This window comes from Plectropomus leopardus, chromosome 16, assembly GCF_008729295.1.
Source record: "Plectropomus leopardus isolate mb chromosome 16, YSFRI_Pleo_2.0, whole genome shotgun sequence".
NCBI classification, from domain to species: Eukaryota; Metazoa; Chordata; class Actinopteri; order Perciformes; family Serranidae; genus Plectropomus; species Plectropomus leopardus.
Window position 1 is genome coordinate 24,269,861 of NC_056478.1, and position 27,372 is coordinate 24,297,232.

The 27,372-nt window shown below is 41.0% G+C and overlaps 1 protein-coding gene across 4 annotated transcripts in view; it reads right to left on the reverse strand.

The window, feature by feature from the left end:
- Window positions 1–27,372, reverse strand: part of myt1la (myelin transcription factor 1-like, a) — a 69,275-nt gene that overhangs the window by 22,227 nt on the left and 19,676 nt on the right. For 3 of the 4 annotated variants that reach the window (XM_042503364.1, XM_042503363.1, XM_042503367.1), the window contains exons 5-10: window positions 23,615–23,677; window positions 12,133–12,665; window positions 9,232–9,865; window positions 6,701–7,116; window positions 3,663–3,797; window positions 585–675 (exon numbers count right to left, since the gene is read on the reverse strand). In XM_042503364.1, coding sequence (XP_042359298.1) covers window positions 585–675; window positions 3,663–3,797; window positions 6,701–7,116; window positions 9,232–9,865; window positions 12,133–12,665; window positions 23,615–23,677 — 1,872 coding nt within the window. The remainder of the gene's footprint in view (window positions 1–584; window positions 676–3,662; window positions 3,798–6,700; window positions 7,117–9,231; window positions 9,866–12,132; window positions 12,666–23,614; window positions 23,678–27,372) is intronic. The other variant, XM_042503366.1, reaches the window with a different exon arrangement.

The window sequence follows — 27,372 nt, forward strand, 5'->3', positions numbered from 1 at the left end:
CAGCTCACACATGGCAACATTCAAATTTAAGCCCCTTTCCCACACTCATCCAAACCTGTGAATGATCCAGCATATCTGCACGAAGTCGGCAGAAACAGAGATAATTTTTTTACAAAAGAAAATAAAAATCTTTGGTATCAGGGTAGAGATAAACCTCTGAAATTCTTTGTTCAACGGCTTTAATGGGACAAAAACTGTGACAAAGACCTGCGAAAACCAACAAAGTTTTCAAAATGTATGGTTGTACGTAAAGCGAGCAATCATAAGAGACTTCCTGTGTGTTGATCCTTTTGAGATCCGACCTTAGACAATGCTATGTTTTGGCCTCCATGCTCAAATCTCACATGCCCATAAAAACACTCAGCTTTGAAAGAAAAAACATACTGTGTCACTGAACGGTCAGCACTGAGACCTGAAAGATAACTGACTTTTCTTATGAAGACATGACTTCAGGCAGCACTGGAATGACCCTCATCTCTATCAAACAGCACAAACTTACAGTATCTGTACTGTAAATCTGCCACAATGACATGCCGGCGGCGTTATTCAGCTTTTAGCGGCCCGGCTGAAGGTCGCTCACTCACCTGCGATGCGAGTTCCTGTTGCTATTGACATGACCCCGTCCAGAGCAGCCGGGAGTGGGGCACTTTAAAACATTCTCATACATGGCAAGGACTTTGACAGAAAGGAAAAGGTGAGAAAGACAGTGAGGGTTAGGAGCAGACAGGAGAGTTACCGGGCGTTCAGCTGCGACGGTTAGGCATGCACAGATTACAGCTGCACAACTGGCACAATAGATTACAGATGCACGACTGACACGACAGCGGGCTACAACATTTCAGAAAATGAGCATGAGAGCTAAAAACAAAGATTCAGTGTTGTGACAAACTCCAGCTTGAAAGGATTACGTGTCAATAGCACAACATAAACGCACAACTGTTTTGTTGTAAAAACAATTTAAGTTCAAGGTAAATGTCTCCCTGTGTTTCAAGTCATGTCTTCTGCGAGTAATCCTTTCTTGCTGAGAAACACAAGTCTCATTTGCATTTTGATCACTGTGCTCATTTCATGAAATTTCATGAGACGAGAACATACTGGAAGCAAAAGTTTGTCATGCACTGTTAAAATCTGTTGATGGCTCTGCAGATGGTAAAGGAACAATGAGTGCGGTGATAAAATACAAATGTTTGTGATTTTGCATCATAAGAACTTAGTATTGTGTACATCCAAATGAATTAGTTGTATATAAATGTCGTCATCACGATTTTCTTCCCAACCAAAATTTAATGTCTGTCCCTTTCTTTCTGATGTGAAATTGGTATACGTGCCAGTGTTCTTTCCTCTTTTATGTTGCCATTAATTGCATGTTTGTTGAAAAATGATCACTATAGTTTTCACAACTAACTCTGTGAGTTAAGGATTTATGTTAACCAAACCAGAGTTGGTGATTGCTGGAACAGTGGACTCACTAACTAGATGGCTAACAAGACTAACTAAGACCTTTTTGTTGAGTTTTTTTTTTTGTTTCTGTCAAGTTTCTATGTTTTATAAAGAGTTAATAAGGTGATTAAGATAATGTTAGTCTTAGTTTTGTGAGAGAGAGAAACTTGGATTGATGTGTGCAGTTGTAACAAGGAAACTAAGGGTAAGAATAAGCTTAGTTCTCAAACTAGTGAAGACGACACAGTTTACGGCCCAACTGACGTGTTGTCATCATAACAACCAACAAAAATCGCCATTAGCATTTGTACTGGTCAAATTACCACAGCAATAAGTACAATGTCTGTTCTGCTATCATTTTATTTTATGTAATAAGACATGCAGTATATGCAGTCTTTGCTCAAATGTAGCTGCTCTGCTGAGAGGCAAACACCAAAAAAGAAAATACAACTGCTGTGTGTAGTAGTCTGAATTTGTATTCCATTTATATTGTCACATTTTGCGGGTGTGACACAAAGATTGCACCACCTAGGTGACTCAGGTTTTGTCTAACCTAATGTCACATATTACCTTTGGGTTTAGTGTGTGTGAAAGCACCTTCGGATGTTTGGACGTGTTCTCATGCAGGTTGCTTTGTGAGTTTTTTGCAGCCAGCAGGTAAATTAAACGTATTGTTCACTTTTCACGTTACATCAGCAACACATACCAACACCAGACATCAGGCAGGTGTGATGAGGAGGAAGAAAAGAAAGGAAAGGAGGACACAAAAGCTAAAGCAAAAAACTAAAAAAAAAAAATTAAAAAAAAGTATTGTGCCACATTATCACAAGATAACAAACTTTTAAGAGTGTTTTTGTTCAGGAAAAACTAAATTTTCACTTCAACACCAATGATCAAAAAAATTAAAACCACCAGTAGTCTGAATTTGCTTTGTCGCATGTTCTGATTAAAGTCAGATTTATAACAAAGTATTAATGTATGAATGAGCAACACATCCTCAGCTCCACTTTTTACCGACTCAGCATATCTGTAAAACACTTCCAACACAACAAAACACAAATGTCAAGTCATGCAGGACGGATGCATGATGGTGGATGGCTAACATGCCCAACAGCATCCAACTTTCACTGCGACACAATCCATCTGACAAATCATTTGAAGTTAGAGTCAATTCTTTTATTGTGAAAATATCTGCATGTTGAAATTCTCTCAGTCGTGTCCAATGGAAATTTAGTTTTAAGAGTTTTCTGAAATCAGGAGATTTAGAGTGGTTTGACCAATAAAAGTACTTAAGTTTAAGTATTTTAGTTTTGGATCATGAAGTGGATCAAATGTCTCTCAGCCAAAACATGATGTGTAAAGGAATTTCCTTTTTTTTATAGACATTTATCACTGTGGTCTACCTGTTGACAATTACTTCTAATAGTGTCAGATATTAATGTCAGGAGATATTTAATTCAAGGTGAAATAAAAGATTATGGTTTCAGATCTACAAATATTTCTCTGAGGCAAAAATAATCTGATTCATCATGAGTTAAACCTCAGGTGAAAGAACCCGCAGGAGTAATATTTGTATTATTCAAACATAAAGAAGTAACCTCTCCTGCTAGCCTTGTAGTCAGACCAGATGAATAGCCAAAATAAGTTTACGTTTGCAGAGTTGTTTATTTGTGTAAAGCACCTTTTAGTGGCTGAATCAAATGAATAAGAGTTAACATTGGATTTCATTTTTACGAAACTGCCAGCATGGTGGGGTTATTTGCCGCTGACTTTTCAGTAAACTTGAAATATCGTAGCTATTAAAATCCAATCTGAATTCTAAGAAGGAAATGAACAAATTTTCCCAAATCAGCATTTCTGCTTCTTGTAATTATGGCCAAATTTACGTGAATGCAGCATTAGGCCCAGTGAGACCCACTAAGCTGGAGTTTCTTCTTTGCTATTTCATTTTGGTATTAGCCAACTTCAGTTATCTACAGCACAGAAAATTTGGGGATTTTAATCTCCCCTAGCTAAGGTTTAACTCAAACAATGACATGATTTCTTCCTCCAAAGCAGTTCCACCTCTTAGAAATGATTGTACATCTAAAACCACAACCCACAACACCCGCCTTAAGTAATAAGCTGGTTGAAATGACTTGTCAGACTGTTTTTATTTTGAGGGTTGTTTTACAGCTCTGTGTGTTTTCAATGCGATTTAACATCCAGGCAGTGGGACCTACTCTCAGGCGGGACTCTGTCTTTGTGAGGACACCCAGACAGGCTGCGGTGGTGCGGGTACAGACCCGTCACATGACCGGTCCCGTCACAGCCCGGCGTCGGACACTTGCTCTCTTTTTTCTCGCCCCTGGAAGAGTCTGGAAGAGACAGAGAGGTGAGGAGATTTGAGTCAAAGGACCAATGCGAACGAGTTATGGTCCATAGATGGAAGGCAGATTTGGCTAGTAGTCTGGTGCAAATACTTTGAATTGGCGGCCACATCTCAGATTCGTCAAATATGTCTGATGTTGTACCCACTGATGGCTGTTTCAGATAGTTGGAGAAATTCTTGACAAAACTTTGTATGAAGGATTAGGATATTCCGTGCAAGGTTGACTGCCAAAAATGCAGAAGTCTCGTTTTTAAAGAAAAATGTCCAACTGGACTTCGAAAATACAGGCTCTGTGCCTGTATACAGTTTTCCCTGCTGCATTTGACCAGGTGTTTTTACCGACCCTTGTCAGCATTTTCCAGTGGCGTTTGAACCATTGAAGCTGATCTTTTCCAAACCAAGACGTTTTTGTTCCAAAAACCTAAGCACGCATTTAAAGCATTAATGGAAATAAAGTTTCCATGGATTGGCAACAAAATAATGCACAATTGAAACATATCTGTGCTTTAAAGAAATGTACAATGTGAAAGTTTTTCTGGCAATTGGGTTGACTAAGTGCAGGCAGTGTGTATTTTTGGAGAAATGGGACTTTGGAGCAATGGGCATTGGTTTGGGGGATGATGGGCTGTCGGAGAAACTGGCTTTTGGTCCAATGGGACATTTTTTGGAATAACAATGCTTTCATATTTTGGGCCATCGAAACACTGGCAGTCTCCCCTTAGGAATGGGTACCTCATCTTCCCACATAGCAACCTTGCTACATTCATGAAAAATTGCGCCAAAAAATGGCGACATGCTATGATGAGATTGGTACAGATGAACAAGTTGTTAATACTTGAAATAACTTCTTGAAATTGACACATTTCAGTCACTACAACACAGCTATTATTACAACTGAAAACTATCTTTTGGGAAGGAAAACATCCAAAGCTACTGATTGGTTTTGGAAAATCAAAAACGAACTACACAGCAGGAAATACAGCTGATATAAGCACAACATCAGGCTGAAAGAATAAAATAAAACAAAATGTCAGGCTATAATTTAAAGCAGACATGGACTACGTTCGGCCTGGGGACCAATTGTGGCTCCGGAATTGATTTGAAACGTCCCTCGGCTTGTGTTTCAAAATATACTATATGTGGCTTGCCACACAATATTGGCTATTTATGCAAGATCACTGTGAATTTTTTCCTTTCACCTTTCATTGACAGGACTTATCATAGGGATTGTAGTCCTGCATCAGGTAGGAACTAATGTGTTTTCCTTATCAAAAGATAATGTCCACAGTAAAGAGGCATCAACAGTGAAGACTGACACTTTATGGAGCAGTGAGAAGTTGAATAAATTTTCACTTAAAGATGACAGAGTTGTGTTTGTCTCGCTTGTTTGTAAAAACAAAAAAAATCGTACTAATTCAGTTGATGCTAGAGGCAGCTGGCCCCCAGGTGTTTTCACATGATCTAATCTGGTCCCCACTCAAAAAAGTTTGGACACCCCTGGTTTAAAGGGTGAGATTTGAAGCAATTGGGCTGAAAATCAGCTCAAGTTAACAGACCTCAGGTCAGTTTTAGGGCCAGAAAGTGACAGCTAGAATTGACCCGAGTCTCATGTCCTTGGTGAGATTCTTGATTTTGAGGCTCTCCTGTGGACTAATAAAAACTTCCTTTGGGTCAACAAAGGTATCCTGTGTGCTAATGAGGCAGTCTGAAGCCAATCTGAGTCTGCTGTGTGGCTGATAACCGCACAGCTCCGACTCCCTCTCAGCGGCGGCGGGGTTGTATTTGAGTGGATTTAGAGAAATAGGGCGCAGATAGCGTCCCACAGATGGATTTGCTCTCCTAACGGGCCGTGCAGATTGCCATTACTCATGCCTGACAACCCGGTCGTCTGATGTTCCCACACCGGCCTATTTTAACAACATAAGCTGCTGTCAGAGGAAAAACATGCATCTGCGGGAAAAAAAAAAAAAAAAAAAACTGTGTTGGTCCTGAATGCTGAAAAAGAGCGCCCATTATCTCATCGGCGGCCATGTACAACATTTCTGAAATAACACAATGGGATTTTAACAGGTTTCAAGAGCCCAGGGGTCAGAAAACTCATTCAGTGTGCACAGAAACGCTCAAATCAGGAGGGGAAAAGACAGACATTAAAGTTACAGTTATGTTTTTTTTCATGCTGCAGCAGTGATAGCCTCTGGCTGCTGCAGTGTTGAGGATTACAATAAGTCAGGCAGAAAAGATAAACTTCCTCCCTGCTGACCTGGGGTCAGATTTTTGGAGTAAAAGCAGTTGCAGGTCAAATATGATGCAAAGAGGTGATGTGAAATTGGCAGAATTTGGAAAGGAAACATGATGAGAAGAGAAGTTTGTGATACAGCTTTTAAGAATATTTGTTGTGGGGAACAAACAGTATTTTTATTTTTATCATCTTGCAGTGTGACTTCTACTGTGTGTAGTATTATAGCTTACTTATTTCTTAATTCTTTTACTGCAGCATGTTTCTTTAAATACAGTTATGAAATGATTTTGTTCAGGTGCTGTGAACAGTTTAATATTGTTGAGCTCCACACTGACTGACTGACTGAACTAAATTTGCCTCTGGAAGTCCAGCCGTCGAGGTAAAAATAGTCCTGGCATGAAAAAAACCTCCCAGACAATACTTTCTCTTTCGCAGATGTGAAATATCAGAGTGTAGAACCACGTGGATGAACAAACAATGTAGATAACACTCCTCATGAACACAAAGCACAACACGTCTACAACCCAATATGTAACATTTTCCAACAGTAATGAACAAACATAAAGAATCAACATATAGACTTATAACTCTGCTGAAAACGGATCAATGATGCCACAGTGAGGGTCAGTGTGTGGGTTTTCGCTGCCTACCTTTAGGGTAGTACGCCCTCTTCAACCCGTCGTGGTGCATCCTGGACTTGCGCTCCTCGCCGGCGCAGCTCAGCCTCGAGCTATGCTCGCCATGACCTCGATGATGATGGTGATCCCGACGGGACAACGAGTGCTCTGAGGCCATACGGTCCCTCATGACCTTCGCCCTCTCTGATTCCAAGGCGATGGCTTTCTCCAGCAGCGACAGGTTTCCCTTAGCCATGTCGAAGGTCTCGTCCGAGCGGTCAGAGGCCACCGATGTGGTGTCCTCGTCGCCCTCCTGGCTGCAGCTGGTTGGATAACCTCTGGAACCCGGGCTCAGCTGCTCCTCCAGCTTCATCAGATTCACCATGTCGGAGTAGCTGCGTTCCAGAGACCTGTGCTCTTCCTGTTCACTCTGTTGGCAGGTGTCGTACCTGAGCGGCAAGTAGGACAAGTAATGACCACGAGTGACAAATAACTGATCTCAAAAGTTAGAAAAGGTCCAAACGGATTCTGGAGAAATTAAGTTCTGGTGGCAGTTCTGTCATAAGGACTATCGCACTTCTGCATGCTTATATCCATCCATCTATAGTTTACTGCTGTGGTTTTATGTGGCTGTCAGTGGTGACATCAGCACTTGTGTCAGCTGATCACAGCTAACCACTACGACAGCAACGCACCTAGTCTTTTAGCTAATCATCTTACTGTGTCTCGCTTTAGATTTGGGTCTCTTTCTGTCTGTACCACTGTCACGCTGCAGTCATGCCTGCCCTGCCTCCCCATCACCACCTAGTCCTCTCAGATTCATCAGCGTCATCAGCCATCAGTCTCAGAGTCATCAGCCACCACCACCACAAGAGTCTGGACTCCATTGGGGATTTAGCTTGCCGCTGCTCAGGGCAGAGGAAGCTCAATAACAAAAACTCCCCGCAGAATCAAAGCACCAAAGACTTTCTGCAAAATCTTAATCATCACATCATCATCTGTTGATCTGTATGTCTTTAGACTATGCTAAACAATTACCTTTACTTCACTCACCTGTCTCTCCTGATTGAAATAATTATTTGTCCAGGAAACAAGACACTGGAGATCCTGTCCCACCCAGTCAATAGAAGTTGGTTTCAGTTTTGTTGTGAATGCAACACTTCAACCATTTTGTGAGCAGTCTTACATTACTGCCAGTTGTTGATATACAAAGCTCATACTTTCTTTTGTTCATTTAAACCTGGTTGACCTGTAGGTTGGATCTGGCCTTCTAGCAAAAATAATAAATAAAAACTGAATTTTTACTTTTATAGTTTCTATCAACACTTTGATATTTTACAAATATCCTGTTGATAACTATGGGGATAAAATACTTCTATAAATCCTAAATATGACCTTGTTACATATATGTCTGTACATGTACAGAGGCAAAATAACTTAAACAACAAATTATAATGCATTACCATGCAGCCAGTGAGTTAGCTCTGGGCTACAACTTCAGGGGCATATTTGTCAATGTCTGTTTACATTTTGCTAAGATGGTGCTATTTAAAGTATGCTGAATGAGCTATTAGCAGTTCCTGTTTGCAATGGATGCATGGATGTCCAGACAACCATCACTGGATTACTCTTATAATGAAGAAAGCCTAAAAAAAGAGTGTTCCATAGTTACAGAGTGCTCCAGTAATGCATCCTAAAACCTGGAAATGAGTTAGCATTTTAGCATTCCCTCATGTCAGCGTCAAAGGGTTTTTGAATGCTTTTTTGTTAGATGCCTGAAAAAAGTTCTTTGGTTAACAAAACGCTTAAAAGATTTTAACATATTGTTCTACGATGTAAAACATTTCAGTCAATACCCCACTTGTGAATTTTGAAACTGTTATTTGTCTTTGAAAAAGGTTCGTTGCCAACAATTGGCTAAATGATGCTACAGAACGTCATCGCGCCGAACACAGTTTTACAGCCTTCAGGTGAGTTCATTTATGCTTCAAAAATCATATAAGTGGTGTTCACTTATGAAGATCGTCTTGCTGAGCTAAATATGAAAATATCAAACCTTTGCAACCCACAGGGCGTATTTTCTGTAATAATCAAAAATCCGATATAAAAATCCAGATGGCATTTTGTCGAGGGAACAAGGCCAACTCTAACTTCCACATCAGCCCACAGAAAACCGCCATCACTTTCCTTTTTTCAGGTTCTTATGGTTTTTAAGTATTTTAATTGCCTCTATGAGCTGTGTGTCACAGCTGTTGACAGTGTTGAAAAGGGGTCCAGGTCGTACAATAACTAACATCCTGTTGTTTTTAGACGACTGTTATGCACCTGTCCCTTTCATCTGACTATTGCCTCATGTCTCTCCCCCTGCGCCCACCCTTTAACTCTCATCAAAGCCAGCCCATTGAGTCACACTAGAAATGTCAACAGAAAGTATGCTAATATGGGTGATTAGTAAAAAATAATGCTGGAATCTACCTGCAGAACCTTTACTATCACAAAGGGGGATGAAAATATGAATATGTGGAATTAACAGAAGCATGATCAAAAGACTAGAGATGACTCACCTGTTCAGGTGATGCACCCCCTGATGGTCTGTTGGGACTTGGACTTGGTGATGGAGAGCATGGTGGGTGGGACGATCGCATGTCTGGGTCTCGCTGAGTTTCCGAGCCAGATCGAAGCATTGGTTCCTCAGACACTCCAGACTGCTGAGACACACCTCCTCCTCGCTCTCCTCCGCCTGACCTCTAATCCCCAACCCGGTTCGCCCGTTAGCGTGGCCGACATCGTCCACCATGGTGCCTTCTGGATAGCCGTCCTCGGGCAGCATGGCGCCATGTCCCTGCGCCAAGAGCTTCAGGGAATCTACCGTCTCCCTGACTACATCGCTGTCCAGGTCTACGCTGAGTTCACCCTTCCGGTCACCATGATTGCTGCCATCATACTCCTCGTCGTCTTCGTCTTCCCCGGCACTGTTGGAAGAGTTGCTGTTCATCTCAGACTCGGTCATGGCCTGGTAGGCAGCGTCTTCTGCAATCTTTCCTAGGTTGAGGAGTGACTTGGCAACCAGCTCGTCGTAGTTCTCGTACTCCTCTCCGGTGCCGTTTCCGGCGCTGATGGTGCAGCTGTTGTTGTTGTTGTCGTCCTTCTGAATTGAAATGAGCTTTGATTGTCCACTGGGTTTGTAGTGGTTCTCTACTGTCAGGAGGGAAAAAAACAAACCTCTCAGGTTTCACATCTGAAAATACCCATCTTGAATTAAAGCCAGTTATCAGCATAGTTTCGCTCAGTATTTTGCACTCTAAACAACATAATTGGTCAAAAATAAAAGAGAAAATTGATTCATTTTGTAGATAATATAACTATCTGTTCATTTTTAGAATAAAAATCCTGCAGATGAAAAGGAAATGAAGCTTTCACAGCCTCTAATAAACTCAGCAGTGCTGATGAACCCAGTTCCTTCTCATATATTCCTGAATACATTAGCTGCATCCCTCCCAATTATGATCCACTGTTTACTCACAAAAAACATACAACCCAGAGCTGTGCAGAGCTGTGCAGAGCAGCACCGCTCTCCCTGCTAAGCCTCGCTGTTGATTTTGGGGACAGAGACAGCGAATGAGAGCAGAGAAATTGAAAAGGGAGGCGTGTTAGGTGCTCCGATTCGGGAGCCATAAATATTCTCAGGAGGAGAAGCCGAGGCAGAGCGCATGTGACACGTCCGCCGAGACGAGGAGGCGAACGGGGACGGGAGGGGAGGGTGGGAGTTAATAACTCAGCAGAGCTCCTCTCCCGATTATTCGTGAAGCGCTGTCAGAAGCGATTGAGGACACGGGGGGTGTTGGGGGGAATCGAGGGAAACGTGGCGGGAGGGAGAGCGCAGAGCATCTGGTCTACCACACATTCTGCTCTCATCACTTTCTCCTCTCACACTGCAGATCCAAAACACAATGCAAACCAAGATTGGACACCAGTTTGACCCAGAACAGGACCTGAATATGAGCACGTTGCTGTGTTCATCTATCTCTTACAGTTGTAGCTTTTTGACTTTCATATATTTCCATCTTTTGGAAAAGTTCCATGATGACTATGTTCAAAAGTGATGGGACTCTTGCAGATTGAGCTGCAGTTGTCCCAAGATTTTAGCGTTTAATATGCAAACTTCTGAGACTGTGCTCTCAAAAAAGCATAATCAGACTTTCCACAAAAACTTGATGTATGACGATGTTTTCTTGAAAAATGACCTTGTGTGACTGCGAAAAATGACTGCGATGCTATGGATGTATCATAAACTAGACAAAGACCAGCTGGGATTTTTATCGGATTGTTATCGGAAATTTATATATGCCTTTTAACCTAATCAGAACGTATTTGGGCCCGGGAAGGAAACTGGAGCACCTTGGACAAAACCCACGCAGACACAGCAAGACCATACAACCCTAACCCTAACTCCTGGACTGGCAGATATTTGGCACAAATCCATTCATTCTTTACAATCAAAGTTGGTGCATTACAGTCTGGATCTCATTTTACGACTGTTTGCTTTGAAATACAATAATTCCAGAGCAGGGATACTTAACTTCCTGTGCCCAGAGGCCACTTTTGCAAAATGAACAGAGGCCAATGGCCAGTTAATAAAGAGACATTAACAATATTTATCAATACATGAATTTCCTTTTTTCAATCTTTAGATGTTTTCTGTCCTCATTGCAAGACATTCTCATCCCAACTTGTCAAATATTGTTGCTTTATCATTGTCAGTCACATCTTAATATGACACGGTAGGTGTACTCCTGCCTCTGGTGTTGATGCTCTGGAACAGCGTGTCAAGTAATGCCTGATAAATGCATGTGTCTTCTCAAAATAGTTTTCACGGGAAATGTACAGTTTCTGCTCGTTAGATGCATACATTCTTTCCAAATTAAACTTAACAACATTAGTAAAACACCTCATATTTATGTTTATTTCCTTGTGCAACAAAAGCACATGGTTAGGTTTTTTTAAAAAAAAAAAAAAAACATTATGGTTTGGCTCAACACTCGTATGGAAGACGAACAAGCAGGCTCCTTGGTGAAAGTCCGGGGTTTGTTGGATCCTATCCACTACTCCACCATTCCAATTCTTAATATTAATAGACTATGCATGCACAAGGGGTTCACAAAAAAAGAGGCATTTATGTATTCCAGCATTTAGCTGGTGAAATACGGGATGGCTTTTAATGTGAAGTAGTCACAGGAAATGCCATTAATGTAGGTTAACGCTGACTGTGATTGCTTATCAAGAGTGAGATGACAGAACAGTCAATTTTCCATATTTATGGACACCGTGAAAAAAAGATTCTACGACAGGGTGGCATGGTTCAAAAGACTTTTTAAACCCATATGATGGCACCTGAAAAACAGCCAGATAAAAACACAATGAAAATCAAGGAAATCAGCAGGAAATAGCCAAATAGAGAAACTCACCATGTTGACGATTCTGCCCCTCCTCTTCCTCCTCCTCTTGCTCTTCATCCTCTCCATCATCCTCCTGCTCGTCCTCATCATCACCATCCTCCACTTCTTCCTCCTCCTCATACATCCCCTCCTCCTCCTCGTCCTCCTCCTCCTCCGCCCGCTCTCCCCCAATGGTTGTATCCGCTCTCTCCACCTCCACCTCCTCCTCTTCTTCTTCCTCCTCCTCCTCCTCTTCCTCCTCTTCCTCTCCCTGCTCCTCATTATCCTCCGAGAACTCGTCCTCCACATCGCCATCTTCATCTCCTTCTCTCTCCCCCTCCTCTTCCTCCTCGTCCTCCTCTACTATCTCTCCCTGCTCCTTTCCTTCCTCCCCCATCTCCATGGCTTCATTCTCATAGTTGGTGTAGGCGCTGGGGTCCTCCTCCTCCTCCTCCTCCTCCTCCCCTGTGCAGGAGGTGAGGAAGGGCCTCCTCTTGGCAGCTGGCTCCAGTGGTTGTTTTTCCAGAGCCTTCCTCTTCTTGGCCAGCGGGCAGCCGTAGACACTGAAGCGAAACAGAGGGCACATACATGATCAGTAGCCATCTTTGTTCTCTTATTTACTATTTGATCTTCCCTGCCCCAAAGCTTTCCCTCCTGCCGCTAACTGGAGCCGATTCTCGGGTCAAATAAGCCTGAACAACCAGCGAAATCTGGCAGACACATATGGGCCAGACCTGGCTCACACTGGATCCCACAGAGCCAGAACAAAGCCGAATGTGCCGACACTCAGCTGTACACAGGACAACTTGGATGGCTAACTTGGTCATGTTATATTTGGCCCTTCAGAACTACTTAGGGGTTGATCGAGAAAAAAAACACAGCTGTAGATGAGCGTGTAGAGGTCAAAACATTTCATATATAATTTCAGTTGTCTTCTTGTGACTATCATATCCTGCTATATACACTATATGCTACACAGATTTTGCTAATGGTGACAGTGCACTCTTTTGGCAGCTCATATGAAGTAAACTACTGTTACTGTTTTGTGCTAACATTTGAAAACCTCAGAAAATATGAGTCTCAATAACAATATAACATGGACATTGTGTTCAGTTGCAGCTAAAGGAAGTGTAATAATGTAATAATTTAACTTAACCAAATGTTAGCTGCGGCCAGTCTCTGGCAGAGAAGAACCTTAGAGCAGGGGTCTTCAACATTTTTGAGACCCCTTACCTGAAGGACAGACAGAGCAGGAACCCCTACTACATATACTGTATAAAACTTAACTGTGCTTAAGCTAATTATCTGAAAATATTTGGGAATATATTTGTGCTTGCCTGTGGCTGCAGTGGCAGCGGTTGTATTATGAATATGAGTCATGGTGGTTTCATGGCTCAAAAAATTGCAAAACAATCCACTGTGGCTCAAAATAATGTCCATAAACTTGGAATAATAATTCAGCAAACTGACCAATATGTTTCACTGGTGCTGTTAGCTAACTAGTTGACTTTATGGATGAGTGCTGCACAGTAATTCAGCATTAGCTTGCTAAAATGACTGCACAAAGATTTACAGGTAACAGCTAGCTTTTCATTAGTAGACTATTGTGATTTTTTTTAAATTAAAAAAGCGTCTTTATCCTGCTGATTAATTTTACTGTGTATTTTTATACATATTATAATTTCTGAAAAAATAAACAAATAAATATAAACCTCAATTTAAAATTTGATCTATATTTGAAATATAATCTATAATCTGAGGATCCCCTAGGGGTCCTGGACCACAGCTATTTAACAACTTCAATTTAGTACAATTTTATTTTATTTTATTTTTGATCATGTGATGGTGGCACACTTTGAATATGTCTCGGTTATTAGATAAAAAATGCCTCTCTGTTTACAGCCATTCCTTTTGCCAGTGAGAAGGGGATTGACCCATTCAGATCCATTTTGAAAAGTTTAGGCTATTTAATAATAATAAGCTTTACAAGTTAATAATTTTTGCATGTTTTGAAAAATGTTTTATTGTTTTCATCTGTGAATGACCTGTGAGATAATAAAATAAAAGAGCTACGCAAAATGGATTGTAATTATAATTTTGCTCCGTTGAAATGGCCCTTTTCGGCTGTGCCTTGTGTGCTTTCCTCTTGCAGGTACATGTAACAGGTAGGCAGGGTCGTCCACTTGAGCTGATTGGAAGCACCTGGTCCCAGTGCTCCCAGTCACTACATAAGCTGCCTCCTCTGAGATGCTCTCCTTGCTCTTTGTTTGGGTCACCTGCACACCACACTGCTATACTTGCTGCCATCCGCATTTCATGTCTGTTGCGTTCTGTTTATTTAATTTTGGGGATTTTTTTTTTGCAAATAATTAAATAATTCAGTTCTTTAAACTACACTTTTGGACCCTTTCTTTTTATTTGCCATGACACTAAAGGAGTATTTTTTTTTTTTTAAATAACAACAGTTTGTTTGTTTTAATCTACATAACCGTTTGAAAAATTATTTTGTGACCACTAAATTCATCTTTCATGAAAACATGAGGCTTGTTCTGTTGAGGTGACACCAAAGTTGTTCCTAGTTGAAAACAAAGCTAACTGCTGTCAAGATTGAGAAAAACAAAAACAAAAAACCTATGACACAGATTTCCCTTGACTTTGATATTTATAATAGCTTTCAAACAGCAAATATCAGCATTGACATACCCACATGGAGGCCTTGGATATACATGGCTCTTGTACTTGTGATTTGCTACATATGGAAGTTGTCACAAAAATAAATACATGAAATGCCATCATATAGTGTTGAGAGCTGTTTTCTAGCTCAAAGAAAAATCCCTTTCTGCAGATAAATTCTCCAAAAATGTCTAGAGTCAGATGTCATAATAAATTGCTATACTCAGGAGGGTCATCAGAGGGCTTTGTCTTAAGGTCAAAGGTCAAAGTGCTGGGACTCCCTCTGCTGGGCCTAATGTGTTGAAACACTGCAGTGGGTTTCCACTCGCTTTCGCTGAGGAGGAGAATCAGCTTCTAAAAAAAAACCCAAAGCTTATTCAACCAGGGCCTCAATTACGCAAATCCCATAATAGTCATTAACTGTTGGGAAAATTCTGCTTTAATTGCTCCAAAACAGCAAGCACAATTATACACGGCTTTAATGTGGATTTTAGGAAATCAATTAGTCCATTTCCATATGAAAGAGCTTATTTTGTGTTTGGAGGGCGGGTTGGAGGAGGTTACGCTGCTTTTCTGACTGAAACCGCTGTGTGTTCGTCTGACAAACCTGCAAAACATTCAACATTTTAACCATTTTACAACAATTTTTTTCCTCTTTCCTCATGAAGTGTCAGTGTTTCAATCAATGTTATCCTGCTACTCAAGTGTCAGTCGGTTATTTCTTGAAAATGTCAGAGAGAAACTAAACTACACGGAAGGCAGTGAAGCGTCACTAGCTATTTTATATTTTCATGTTTACTGGAGCCAGAAAGTCCAAATTTGGTAAAAAGAGGGTGGAGCCTTGGAAAAACATTGCGGAGAACATGAAACCTTTGACAGGTCTCCCTAATGTGTCATCATAAAAGGCTTTTGAGATGGGGAACATAGGAACCTGGATACAGAAATTTTCATTAATTCATCTGTGACGTAACTATTTATGCAAAAAAAATTAGTAACAGTAAAAGACTCAAATGTCATGGCAAGTTTATGAGTGGTACGCTTGACAATTGAAAAAGAGACCTGGTTTTTGGTGATTGTCCTGATTTTGAGAGCCAGATAAAAAAATATGTTTTGAAACCTCATATACTTCCAATTTGATACACCTAATAAACAGTCTAAATACCAATTTCCATAACTGTATCTTGTTTGTGACATGGAGAGTTGTGAAGCTGTGAAAGCTGGGGCGTCATATGAACTCTTCTCATGAAGTCAGAAAACAAGACCCTATAAGAACGCAGCAATAGACCCTTTTAATTGCTATTCTGCTGCTAGGGCAACAGTGTCTGTCCCTGTTTACTTCCTGTCAGCTACATTCAAAAAAGTAATACAAAAGGACCCATTTATAATGTTTATCTTGTCATTTAAAACTGTCTTGCAATATATAGTTGACAGATGTTACGATGATGTAGACACAGATGACCTTTGTGGAACTCCAAAGAACAGATTATATTTTGTGTCACTCTTCTGATTTTTATAATCATAAATCTGGATTTAGCATAAGCAAGACAAACAAGGTCATCCAGCTTTAGCAATGTTTTACAGAAATTCCAATAAATCTAAATCACTGTAAAACCCAATATTTAATATGCCATATAATCCATACTAAATGTATTTATGCTGTTATCATATTAGAAAGAAAATGTATAGAAGAACACTTTTGCCTCAGAGGAGGCCGTTATCCATTATCATTTGTCATCTTATTTTCTCACCGTCTTCCAGCTATGATCTGTATTTAGGTGTTTCTTCATGAAAAATGCCAAATTAATTTTAATTAAGAAGAAAGAGAGAAAGAAAGACAGAGAAATAAACAGTGGCTACATCAGTTTCATTCACCTTATAACACTGCAGCATATATTCCTACTACCAGATAACACACACACACTTCTCCTCAAATGATCCCTCCATCTTTTACCTTATAGGCTGTCTGCTTTCGTGTGTGTGTGTGTGTGTGTGTGTGTGTGTGTGACCTTAGCCACCTTCCTGTCTCCCGCCAATTAAAATTCTGGTGGTAATTAAAGCAGATCAGAAACGAGGGAATGCTGCAGACAAGGGCGAGAGACTACGCATGGTAATTATGTGGAGGGAGAGAGAGGGGGGGAGGGGGGCTTCACACATCACATTTTCTCCTCACACTAATCTGATCTGCTGCAGTCTGATATGATGCAGTGTGATGGATTACATACTGTGTCTTCAATCGATCAATAACTTATTGTTTGTCTGTAGAAGACCTTGGCTGATGCCAATGAGGCCCAAACATAAATATTTGTCTGGAAATGACGTTTTTAGAAACTGTTATATTTTTGGACGACACATTTGTGCATTACCAACATCAGATTCTTTCTGAATGACGAGAGTGCCATAGACAGCTTCTGCAGAGAGTGTTGCATCATGGGTTAGCTTTAAAAATGCTTAGTTAGCCTCTCTTAACCCAGAACACCTGGAGCTCCAATATTGTCTCAATGAGGACATCTATAGGTCATTTCTGTCTCTATGAGGACACCTGGAAACCCTTATTGTCTCTAAATTGTTAATGGTATCCATTTGAATACCTGGAAGTCCATTAATGTCTATGTGTACATTCTGGCAATGTACCATCATCTTTATGTGGACACTTATCTCTGGGTCTGACACCTGGAGTCCATTGTCTCTACATAAACACCTGGACACCTATAATTTTCTCTATAAGGACACCTTGACTTTATTATTGTCTCTAAAAGGATACCTAGGGTCCATTATTGTCCAAATGTGGACACACGAGGTCCATGTTTGTCACTATGAGGAAAGTTGTCTTTATGTAGATGCCTGCAGTCCATTATTGTCCTTAAAGGGATACCTGGAGTCCATTATTGTCCTATCAGGAAATCTGCAGTGCACAATTGTCCCTACAGGGATACATGGGGTCCATTATTGTTCCTATGAGGACACCCAGAGTTCATTTTCATCTCTATGTAGACACCTGAAGTCTATTATAATCTCTACATGGACACCTGGAGTCCATTATTATCTCTATGTGGACACCTGAAGTCCAATACAAGGTCACTTTAGGTTATTTTTGTCTATATATGCAGACACCTGCAGTCAATTATTGTCTCCACATGAATGTCTAGAGTCCAGTTTTGTCTCTAAAAGAATACCTGCAGTCCATTATTGTCCATACAGGGACGCCTGGAGTCTATTATTGTCTCTACATGGACACCTGAAGTCTATTTATGTCTCTACGTAGACATCTGAAGTCCATTATTGTCTCTGTTGGACACCTGGAGTCCAACAGAGAGTCCGTTATTGTCTCTGTGAAGACACCTGGAGTTAATTTTTGTCTCTATGTAGACACCTGAGGTCCATTATTGTCTCTGTAGGGATACCTGGAGTCCATAAGGACACCTGGGAGTCTATTATTGTCTCCTATACCATTGTCAACTTACAAAAGCAACAAACAGATGTTATGTTTAAATCCACAATTATGTTTTTAAGTGTTGGTTATAGCTAGTCACAGTCAGTTTACAATAAATTATACAGTAATTAAAATATTCTGAATAACCATTTAATTTGTCAGTTTTTACTCAAGAATGTTATTTTAAAGGGATATTTTGTCAATTATCAACCAGCTTTGTATCAAAACAATGTGGGTAGTATGTGTAGATGAAGTGTGGTAGATTCCCTTTATCTAACCAGTGCCTAGACACCCCCCACTGAATGACGTGCAAAACACATCATCTGGTGGAGTTTCGTGGGCTCTCCTGGGCTTTTGTTCAAACTACTCAGGCTGTACTTTTGCACTTTCATATTAATCACCCATCTTGCCACCGCAGACACAAAGAGCATAGAAATGCATCAAGACACAGACCTGCCTCTCTATTTCTCTCTCTCTCTCAAACTTGGATCAAATTCAGTGCTGATCGAAGATAAATAAAGATACTGTCATGTACTGCCTACTTCTCTACTAATATGTTCTTATAAACACATTTTAGTGCTGTGTTTAGCTGTAATATCAAGAGTTTGTGAACAGGAAGTGGGTGCCATACTGTTTCGAGTATCGTCAAAACAGAGGCCCAAAAATGTAGTCAGAAACATGTTTTAGCTCTCAGTTACCTGCCATATAAGACTGTCTCTTGCTGGTCAGCTGCCATTGTATCACACAAGCGAGTTTGAGTTATGTCACCCATCAGCGGGGAGGGGCGGTTTGGTCTGGTGCAGCACAGTGCATTCTGGTAGTGGGTAGGTTTTCTACCTTTTGAGCAAAAGGTACTTTTCCTCAGTTTTTTTCTTGTCGTGTAGCACCAGTTTCAAAAGTGTTTGCATCATCCTTCTTCTTAGGCAGCATAGTTTTATTAAAAGCAGTGAAATACTTTTGTGAAAATAGACTGAATCACTGTTTAATTCATCAAATCATTTTCTTGGCTGATGATTGTTATTTTAATATTATCACGGTTTTAAAAAAAACAAGTGTCAATGTAGAGACTGATTCAGGTGACAGAAATATCAGCTGCAGTGTGATAATTACATCTAGGTATGTTAGGTGGAATCATTGCCCCCGGCAACGCCAAGTGCCAACACTCATTGCCGTGGCAACGCTTTGGCACCAACAGAGGGTGGAGGTGGGGGGTGGGGGGTATATAAGAGATTGGGTGGTGGCAGTGAGACGAATAGGGGGGCAGGGGGGGAGGGGTAATGTGGGCGACACAATGTTCACATCCTATACTGGCGGTTGCCATGGGAGACAGGCTGCATCCCTCCTGGTCCTCATACTGCAGCATCCGCACGGTGCTGTCGCCATGGTGACATCCTCCAGAGAGAGAGAGAGAGAGAGAGAGAGAGAGAGGTAAAGTGAAAGAGAGAGACAAAGAAAGGTAAGGGAGGAGGAAAGAAACAGAGAGGGGAGAGACAATGACTTTGAACCCCCCCTTCACCACCTCCAACTCATTCAGTATCATGCGCAGTGCTAACTGTGTCTCTGCTTTAAGAAGTTATAGATCCCAGCAGGATGATGTAGAGTAATGTTGTGACTGGCTCTCAAACCACAAGGTTGGGCATTAGGAGTGAGTTTAGGGTTAAAGGAAAATAGGCACCTATATTCTGTCATTTTCTTATTATGAAAAATTCCATTAAAGGTCTGGCAGTCCAAATTTCCTGCATGGGATTCAGACGGCATGCCTGTGCACAAGGGATTCACATGATGTGTTCTGGGTCTATATTACATACTTACAGTATACATCAAATAGAATTTAGATTATTTTTGCATAAAGGTCTTTACACGCTGGATATGTGATGAATAAAGAACACTAAAATGCAGAATACTCGCCTGTGAATATTTCACACCACAACTATTCAAACTGGCAGTGATGCAAGTTTGCGACACTTGCAACACTTGTTCAGTATAAGGTTTTATGCAAATTTGCAACAACTAGGCTATTGTGATCTTATAGACCCAGAGCAGCGTCTGGCAGTCTGACTTAAGTTGTTGCACAGCTTAAGCCACTGTAAACTACTTCATTGAGTTTGCTTTTAGAAAAACGTCTGATCTGTTCTCCCTCACTACCGTTACCATACTCAGTCGATCTGGTATGCACTGCCTTTGTCAAGATGGAAGGAGTAATTAAGTTTTCCATTAAGGTCCAGAGTACTGAGCTTCTGTGCTGCTGTCCCTTGCTATCCTCAGAGTATGTGCACAATGTGAAAGGCTGATGCCTTTATCTGTGGTGCAAGAGCTGAAAAACATCAACCTTGTTCTGTGGGGGAAAAAAATATTCTGTCACTTTTTTGTGAAGTAATATTTGATGAGAAAACAAATGTTTGAAAAAAAATGCCACAGATGTATGGAAAGATAAACATTCGTAAAAAGAAATTTGACAGCATGTTTTGAAATTTTGTTGAGTTGAATATATAAGATTGAATACCATGAGTTGCTTGCTTCACAGTAAAGGTCCTCATCTGAAGTGCTACAATTAGAGAATCAGCTAGAAGACTTTCACATTAAGGACTCAGAGTAGTCTTTACTGTACATAATTTTCATTTGGATACAATAAAGTTGAAAGAATAATATGCAGTTCACTCCATTTGACATAGGTGGTTACTGTTACTTAATATGTCTTAATACTTGAGAAAAGCTACTTCCACTCTTTGTTCTAAGCTGGACTTAACACCTTCTGCACGCATCTACATCCAGACTCTGGGGAAGACACTTCCGTCAATTAAAACAAGTCAGATATGGCTGATCAATGTTTGGTAGAGTTAGAGGAAACTTCCCAACCTGTATAGAAATAAATACTAAGAAAACAAGGAAATGGATGATTGTGCAGATGCTGTGTTCTCCCTCTCCGCTGTGCCTCTTTGTAAAATCAGACGTTTGTGTACTGTACACTCCTGTGATCAGCTGATGATTAACTGATTAAATGATTCAGCCGTCGTTTCCCCAGAGAGGGAGACATCAGACGACCTACTTCTCTCTCTCTCTCTCTCTCCCTTTCTTAGTCTGTCTGGCTCTACGTGTCTCTACCTCTGTCTTCCCTTCTCCGTCACTTCAGTAATTTGTCGGCACGACTTTCTGAGAGACAATAAAAGGAAAAACAGTCCTGCGGCGAGATTGTTACCGCTTGTTTCCACTGTCAAGAAAGAACTCTGAGCCTTAGCTTTTAAGCCAACATGAACAAGAAGTCCTTTAAATGTTCGGAAAACGTGGAAATTTACAATTCTATGACAATCTGCTGATGAAAATCATGTCATGATCAAAAAGAACATAACTCTGTTTATTAATGTTTACATAAACATTATCCTTTTAAAAACTTACATAAAAGTATTTATAGGACATCATATGTGAATATCAGAGCTCTTATTTTAGAGTTTGATTCTCCGCACGCCTGGTGCTGAATTTTCCTGAGAGTCTCTGTGCCCTTTGCAGCACCATCAGTCTGCTCTGCCAGCGATTCGCCATCCTGCCCTTCTCATTATCTCTCTGTTACCTCGGGCGTCAAACCACCGCTGTCCTGAGCCGTGCAACCTCTCTATATGCCAGCCTCCCACACACACACACACACACACAAGCCTCTACACTGAAAAAACAATACCATGGAGATATTCCAAAATAACCTCAAAACATCTCAACGAGTGCTTTGATTTCATAATGGATGTTTAAATCTGATTGTTTAACCTAAAATATGCCCATGCCTAAAAGAAAAAATAGTGCAATTTCCCTTTTCTGCAGCTTCGTTTAAAGCCTTCAAATATTTTCTTTGAGTGACAACCCCCTCCACTTCAAGGCAGCCACAGCACACCTGCTTTGATGTATATTTCACCTGTTTTATAAAATGCATGATGTTTAGATGCAGATTTGTACCGAAGAAAGTTTTTGTAGCTTCAACAAAAAATGGAATATATGCATTGGGAGAAACTGAAAAAAACTGAAATCATCACATCCTATTTGGACCTTTTTACTTATTGTAAGAAAAATAAGATAATAGTGGGACTTAAGTATAAGAATCTCACTCTGCCTGCAGATTTCAGCACAGGACACAAGCTGAAATGACTTGAAGCAAGCATCACTTCTTGAAGCAGCACCCCTGCGTTTGTTAGCAATTCACCGTTTCCAAAGGCAACGGAGATCTGAGGCAGAAACCATCAAGCAGTCCCACCCCTTCAGGCTGTAGGACGGACAACCATCGGCCGGGGTGACCTGAGGCTGTCACAGCTCCAGACTCTGCCTGATTGGTTTTCTATGTGCGGCCCTGTGACAGAGCGGCAGATTTACTGAGCTGGAGGCTGTGGCCTGTTGCAAATCCAGGAGGTTTAAGCCGTGACGTGAGTTCATTTATAGTTGGTACGATTCGGTTTTCTGAGATGCTGAGTGAGACGTTTGAAGCCTGCAGGCCAGGCCACAGCCAGCCCCACCCTGTTCATAATTTTTCACAATCCACCAAGAAAAGTCTGTATTTTTAATTTTTTTTTTGTTTGTTTGTTTTTGTTTTTCTACATCTTATTTTCATTTTATTCATGTCAATGTTGACTTTTATTTTCTGTAAATTTTATTTTGGAAAAAAAAATTCATTCATTCCAACTTTATTACTGTGCCCAAATATATTCAAATTTATCACAATCAGCCAAATAATTTGTGTGCTATTGTGGCATCCGTTATCCTTGTCAGGTTATTAAAACTCTTAAAATCCCAGAGAAAACAGCCAAGACAGAAATCAGTGTCCTCAGCTACAGTGGTCATACAGGGTCAGCATCAAACTCCTGACTTGTAGGATGAAATCCAGGCTTTGGGGGGATCACAGGTCACTGTAATTTTTTTTATTGGGAAACATAACAAGTTGCAGGAAAATGAAACGGGTAACAAAAAACAAAAACAAAAAATATTCCTGAGCACCCTGTTACAGACTGTTATTCCTTGAGTTTTTCAGAATAAAAGGTGCAGAGAAATGGCAAACCCTGAATGACTGAATCCAGAGATCTCAAAATCTGATGTTCTGTACACAAAATATCAGATCTCATTGCACATGTAAAGTGTGAGGCATCCTCAGAGCTCAGCAGAGCTTCTCAGACTTCATACAAAAGTAGATTTCTTAAAGGGGAAGGAAGAAAATTACTATAAAGCAGCAGCAATAACCAGACATGCAGTGCGGAGGAAAATTGACTAAACAGCTTTAGAGCCCATGTCCTCAATATCAGGTGACACTACTGCTATATGTCTCCCATTACATCCAGAGTTGCCTTTGACACATAAGAATCACTGTATAAGAACTGTATAAGAACTACCTAAATGATAATTTTATTATAAAATTTAAAAAATATGTCAAGCAATTCCTACCTGCGGTGTCTGGCGTACTTTCCGCTGACGTGACCGCTGCCATCACAGCCTGGAGTGGGACAGCTGAGGATGAAACACACACATGTGGTCAGGACACACACAGCAGCACGCAAACTGTAGTGCTGATGCAACATGAGGATGTGCATCCATCTGACCCGACGCTTATGTCTGGATCCAACATGTCCTCAGACAGCAGTTCATATGATATCTAAAAAAGTAGCGCCCCTACCAGTTAGGTTAGGTTAAAGAAGAGAATCACATTTGGGAGTCATCAGGTTATGTACATACAGTAAAGTTACATGTTTAACGGAAACTTCGAACAAATAAAATCATGATCGATTTCACGTTACGTTTACTTAGGTTTGGTTTGGGAATAGAATGATGATTGGGTGTCATCACTTTAATTACATAACGTAAAGTCACATATTTAGCCCAAAGTTATGTACTTATTGTAAAGTTGCATAGGTTAGATTCAGGAGAGTTAAGTCAGGTAGGTTCGGGTGGCAGTGCGTCATGACGTTATGTACTTAATGTAAAGCTAAGTACTTAACATAATGTGAAATGTACCTTAAAATAAGATGACATGGGACACAAACACAGGCCTCCTTAGGGAAAGTTCTGTGTTTGACCCATCTGACACCCCATCCTGCCTCCTTACGTGGGCTTATACTACGTCCTTCTTTACCTCTATCAGCACATCCATCACATGATTGCAGCCCTCGTGATTACATGGGTTATATATGAATTACTGGCTCATGATATCTTGTGTTATATAAAAATTCCGGTGCATTACTTTCCATAGGTACACATACAAACAGTGCTGGATTTTGTTTTGCACTTGCTAGTTCTTAAGCTCTGCAAAAAGTATTACGACAAGTGGTTTCTTTCTTTACAGACGATGGAGATGTGGAGTCTATTGCAGTAGTCCTCTGAGAAATTACTGAATTTTCTGACAATATCCCTCCACCATGACTCAAGATCTCTGTTATAACTGCTTAAGTATGAGTCCAAGCTAACTTCTGCTACAGTCCTCCGGAAATAAGCAAAACACAAACCTGCTTCCTAGATTTTTGGTGGATTATTCCTACAGGCTGTGTTCAGACAGACAACAGCACTGCATGAAAGAACTCAGCCCCCTCATTCATTTCAATGAGGCCACTGCAACACAGAGAGTTTTGGCAAAAAGAGGTCCGTTAAAAAAGTTTAACCTGGCATAACTTTTTTCGCATCTCAATACGACCTCATCCGCCAACGCACAATGTTGGCCAGTCAAATACATGCAAGTGTACATTCCTGGTAGATTACTTTGTAACATGAACGCTGCATTTCTACTTTCCCTTGTACTTTTAAAAGGGAAACTTATTTTCTTTACCATACTTTCCTGATTTTCCCTTATGATCTCCAACAACAAAAGTTTGCAGCCCCGATAACTTTCAAGAGGTGTAACAACCTGGCTCGTAGTTGTAAAAACCACTGTGCAGCTGGATAAGCCTTAAAATTCATGGATCTGTAGCTCAAATCAGTCTTATTTGATTATGTGTCATTTTCTCACTGGTACCTAAATCAACTCCATCACCAGCATGGACCCTCGTGTTGCCCCTTTTCATTCTAAATCCTAACATAGCCGCTTTGCGACTTTTGGATCCACATACTACACTGTAGGTATCTTTCTGCGTCTGCTTTATATGTTCAAGGATAACAAAACTGTAATTCAACCTGGTGATCATGTGGATGCCACAGATATGTCCAGCTGTGCTCTCAGTTGACACCACCTGTCTGCGTATCAGCCCTCTGCAGAAGGTGCCGTCTGGCCGAATGGTTGTGTATAATAACACCGCAAGCTTTTGGCGTCAGGATCATACACCGAAAGCACTGTAAAAGTGGCGGCATTAGACAACTTTGGAATGAGAACCGGCTGGGTAACCCCTGGCTTACTGTAAGCTTGGGGTTAATAAATATGAATGAAATAAGGTTAAACTGGGGTTTCTGCAGTTCAAGGTGTGGATCAGCGCAGAGCTAAGAAATGTGAGTGAATTGGATTTTGAAAGAGCCCATGAAGCTAAAGGATGATTTTCAAAATTATTTTCATCTGGCCTTGATCTGGAGAACACCAACATGTCTCATTCAGCAGCAGGTTGAAGTGTTTCTGTCTGGATGTTTTGTTTTGTTTTTTTTCGTATCGTGGCTGCAGTCGGCAGCAGGTTTCTCCAGAGCTCTGAGTCACTCTGCTGCAGCTCTCAGGCCCGCTCTGCCCTGAAGACACGCAGACCGCCAGCCAACGCACGCCGCCTGCCTCCGGGGACTTCACACCCACGACCTCTGACCCCCCCCACACACTGCGGAGCTCCACCCACCCTCCACCCAACATCACCTGATCTATACACTCTGTAACTGCAGGCTAAAAATGAGAGCTGCACGAAGATAAATGTGAAGATTAAACATCACGAGTGCAGGGCAGGAGAAGAAGACGAGAAGGGTGGGGAGGAGGAAGAAAAGGGAGAAAAGGAAATGAGATGATGATGGAGAGAGAAGGGAGGCAAGGAGGTAAAAAAGAGGAATAGAGGAAAATGAGGAGGAGGAGGAAGTAGGGTGAGAAAATAGGTGGAGGAAGAAGAAGAGGAGGACCAAAATACCGTAGAAAGAGAGGAAAGAACAGGAGGAAGAGCAGATGGAGAGAAAAACATGATGAGAAGGCGAACAAGAGGAGAAGGAACAGGGGGAAGAGGAGAGGGAGAAAAAACATTATAAGGAGAAGAATGGGTTGAAGAAAAAAGGAAAGGGAGGGAGAAAAATAATAAGAGAGAAAACAAGAGAAGGAAATAGGAGGAGGAAGAACACAGGAGGGAGAGAAAAATAAGATGAAGAGAACAAGAGGCAGAAGAAAAGGAGGAAGAGATAAGGGAGAAAAAACATGACGGGGAGAGCAAGAGGAGAAAGAACAGGAGGAGTAGCAGAGGGAGAAAAAGATCATGAGAAGGAGAACGAGAGGGAGAAGACAAGAAAGAGAGAACAGGAGGAGAACAGGAGAGCAGGAAGGAAAAGGGCGGAGGAAGAACAAGAGGAAGAGGAGAGGGAGAAAAAAACATGATTAGGCAGAGAGAAGGGAGAAAATGAGGAAGTAGAGAGATAGAAAACATGATGAGAAGGAGAATGGGGAAAGAAAAAAGGAGGAAGATTAGAAGGAAGAGGAGAGGAAGAAAAAAAATGATTAGAAGCAGAGAGAAACAAAAAGAAGGAAGGGGAGAGAGAGAAAACATGATGAGAAGAAGAACGAGAGGAGGAAAAAAGGAGGAAAAGAAGGTGGTTTGTTCAAGGTGAGGCGGCTCATCAATCAGAGTGGGAGCCTGATCGTGTTGGTGTGTGTGTGTGTGTGTGCGTGCGTGCGTGCGTGTGCGTGCGTGTGTAAGACACAATGTCTAAACACGCTTTCCAATCATGTTAAAATTCCCAAAATGCATCAGTGCAACCTTAACCTTAACAAGCTGTTGCATTGGGTCTTGAAATCCTCCATTTCTTAAGACTACAAAATATTTTTTCCCTCTGTGGAGAGAAACTTCCACTTGTTTCCAAAGCAACTGAATATTTCTTTCAGTAAGTTTCTTGACTCTAGTGTTATTTTTCTTGATCTCAGTGCAGAGATCTGTTTTACTTATTGATGTCAACATCAACGCAGACAGGAGACAGATAGAAACGTTTTTTTTTAATACGGAGGGCGGCGTAGAAAACCTGCCTGAGCTATTGAAGCTAAACCAGAAGAG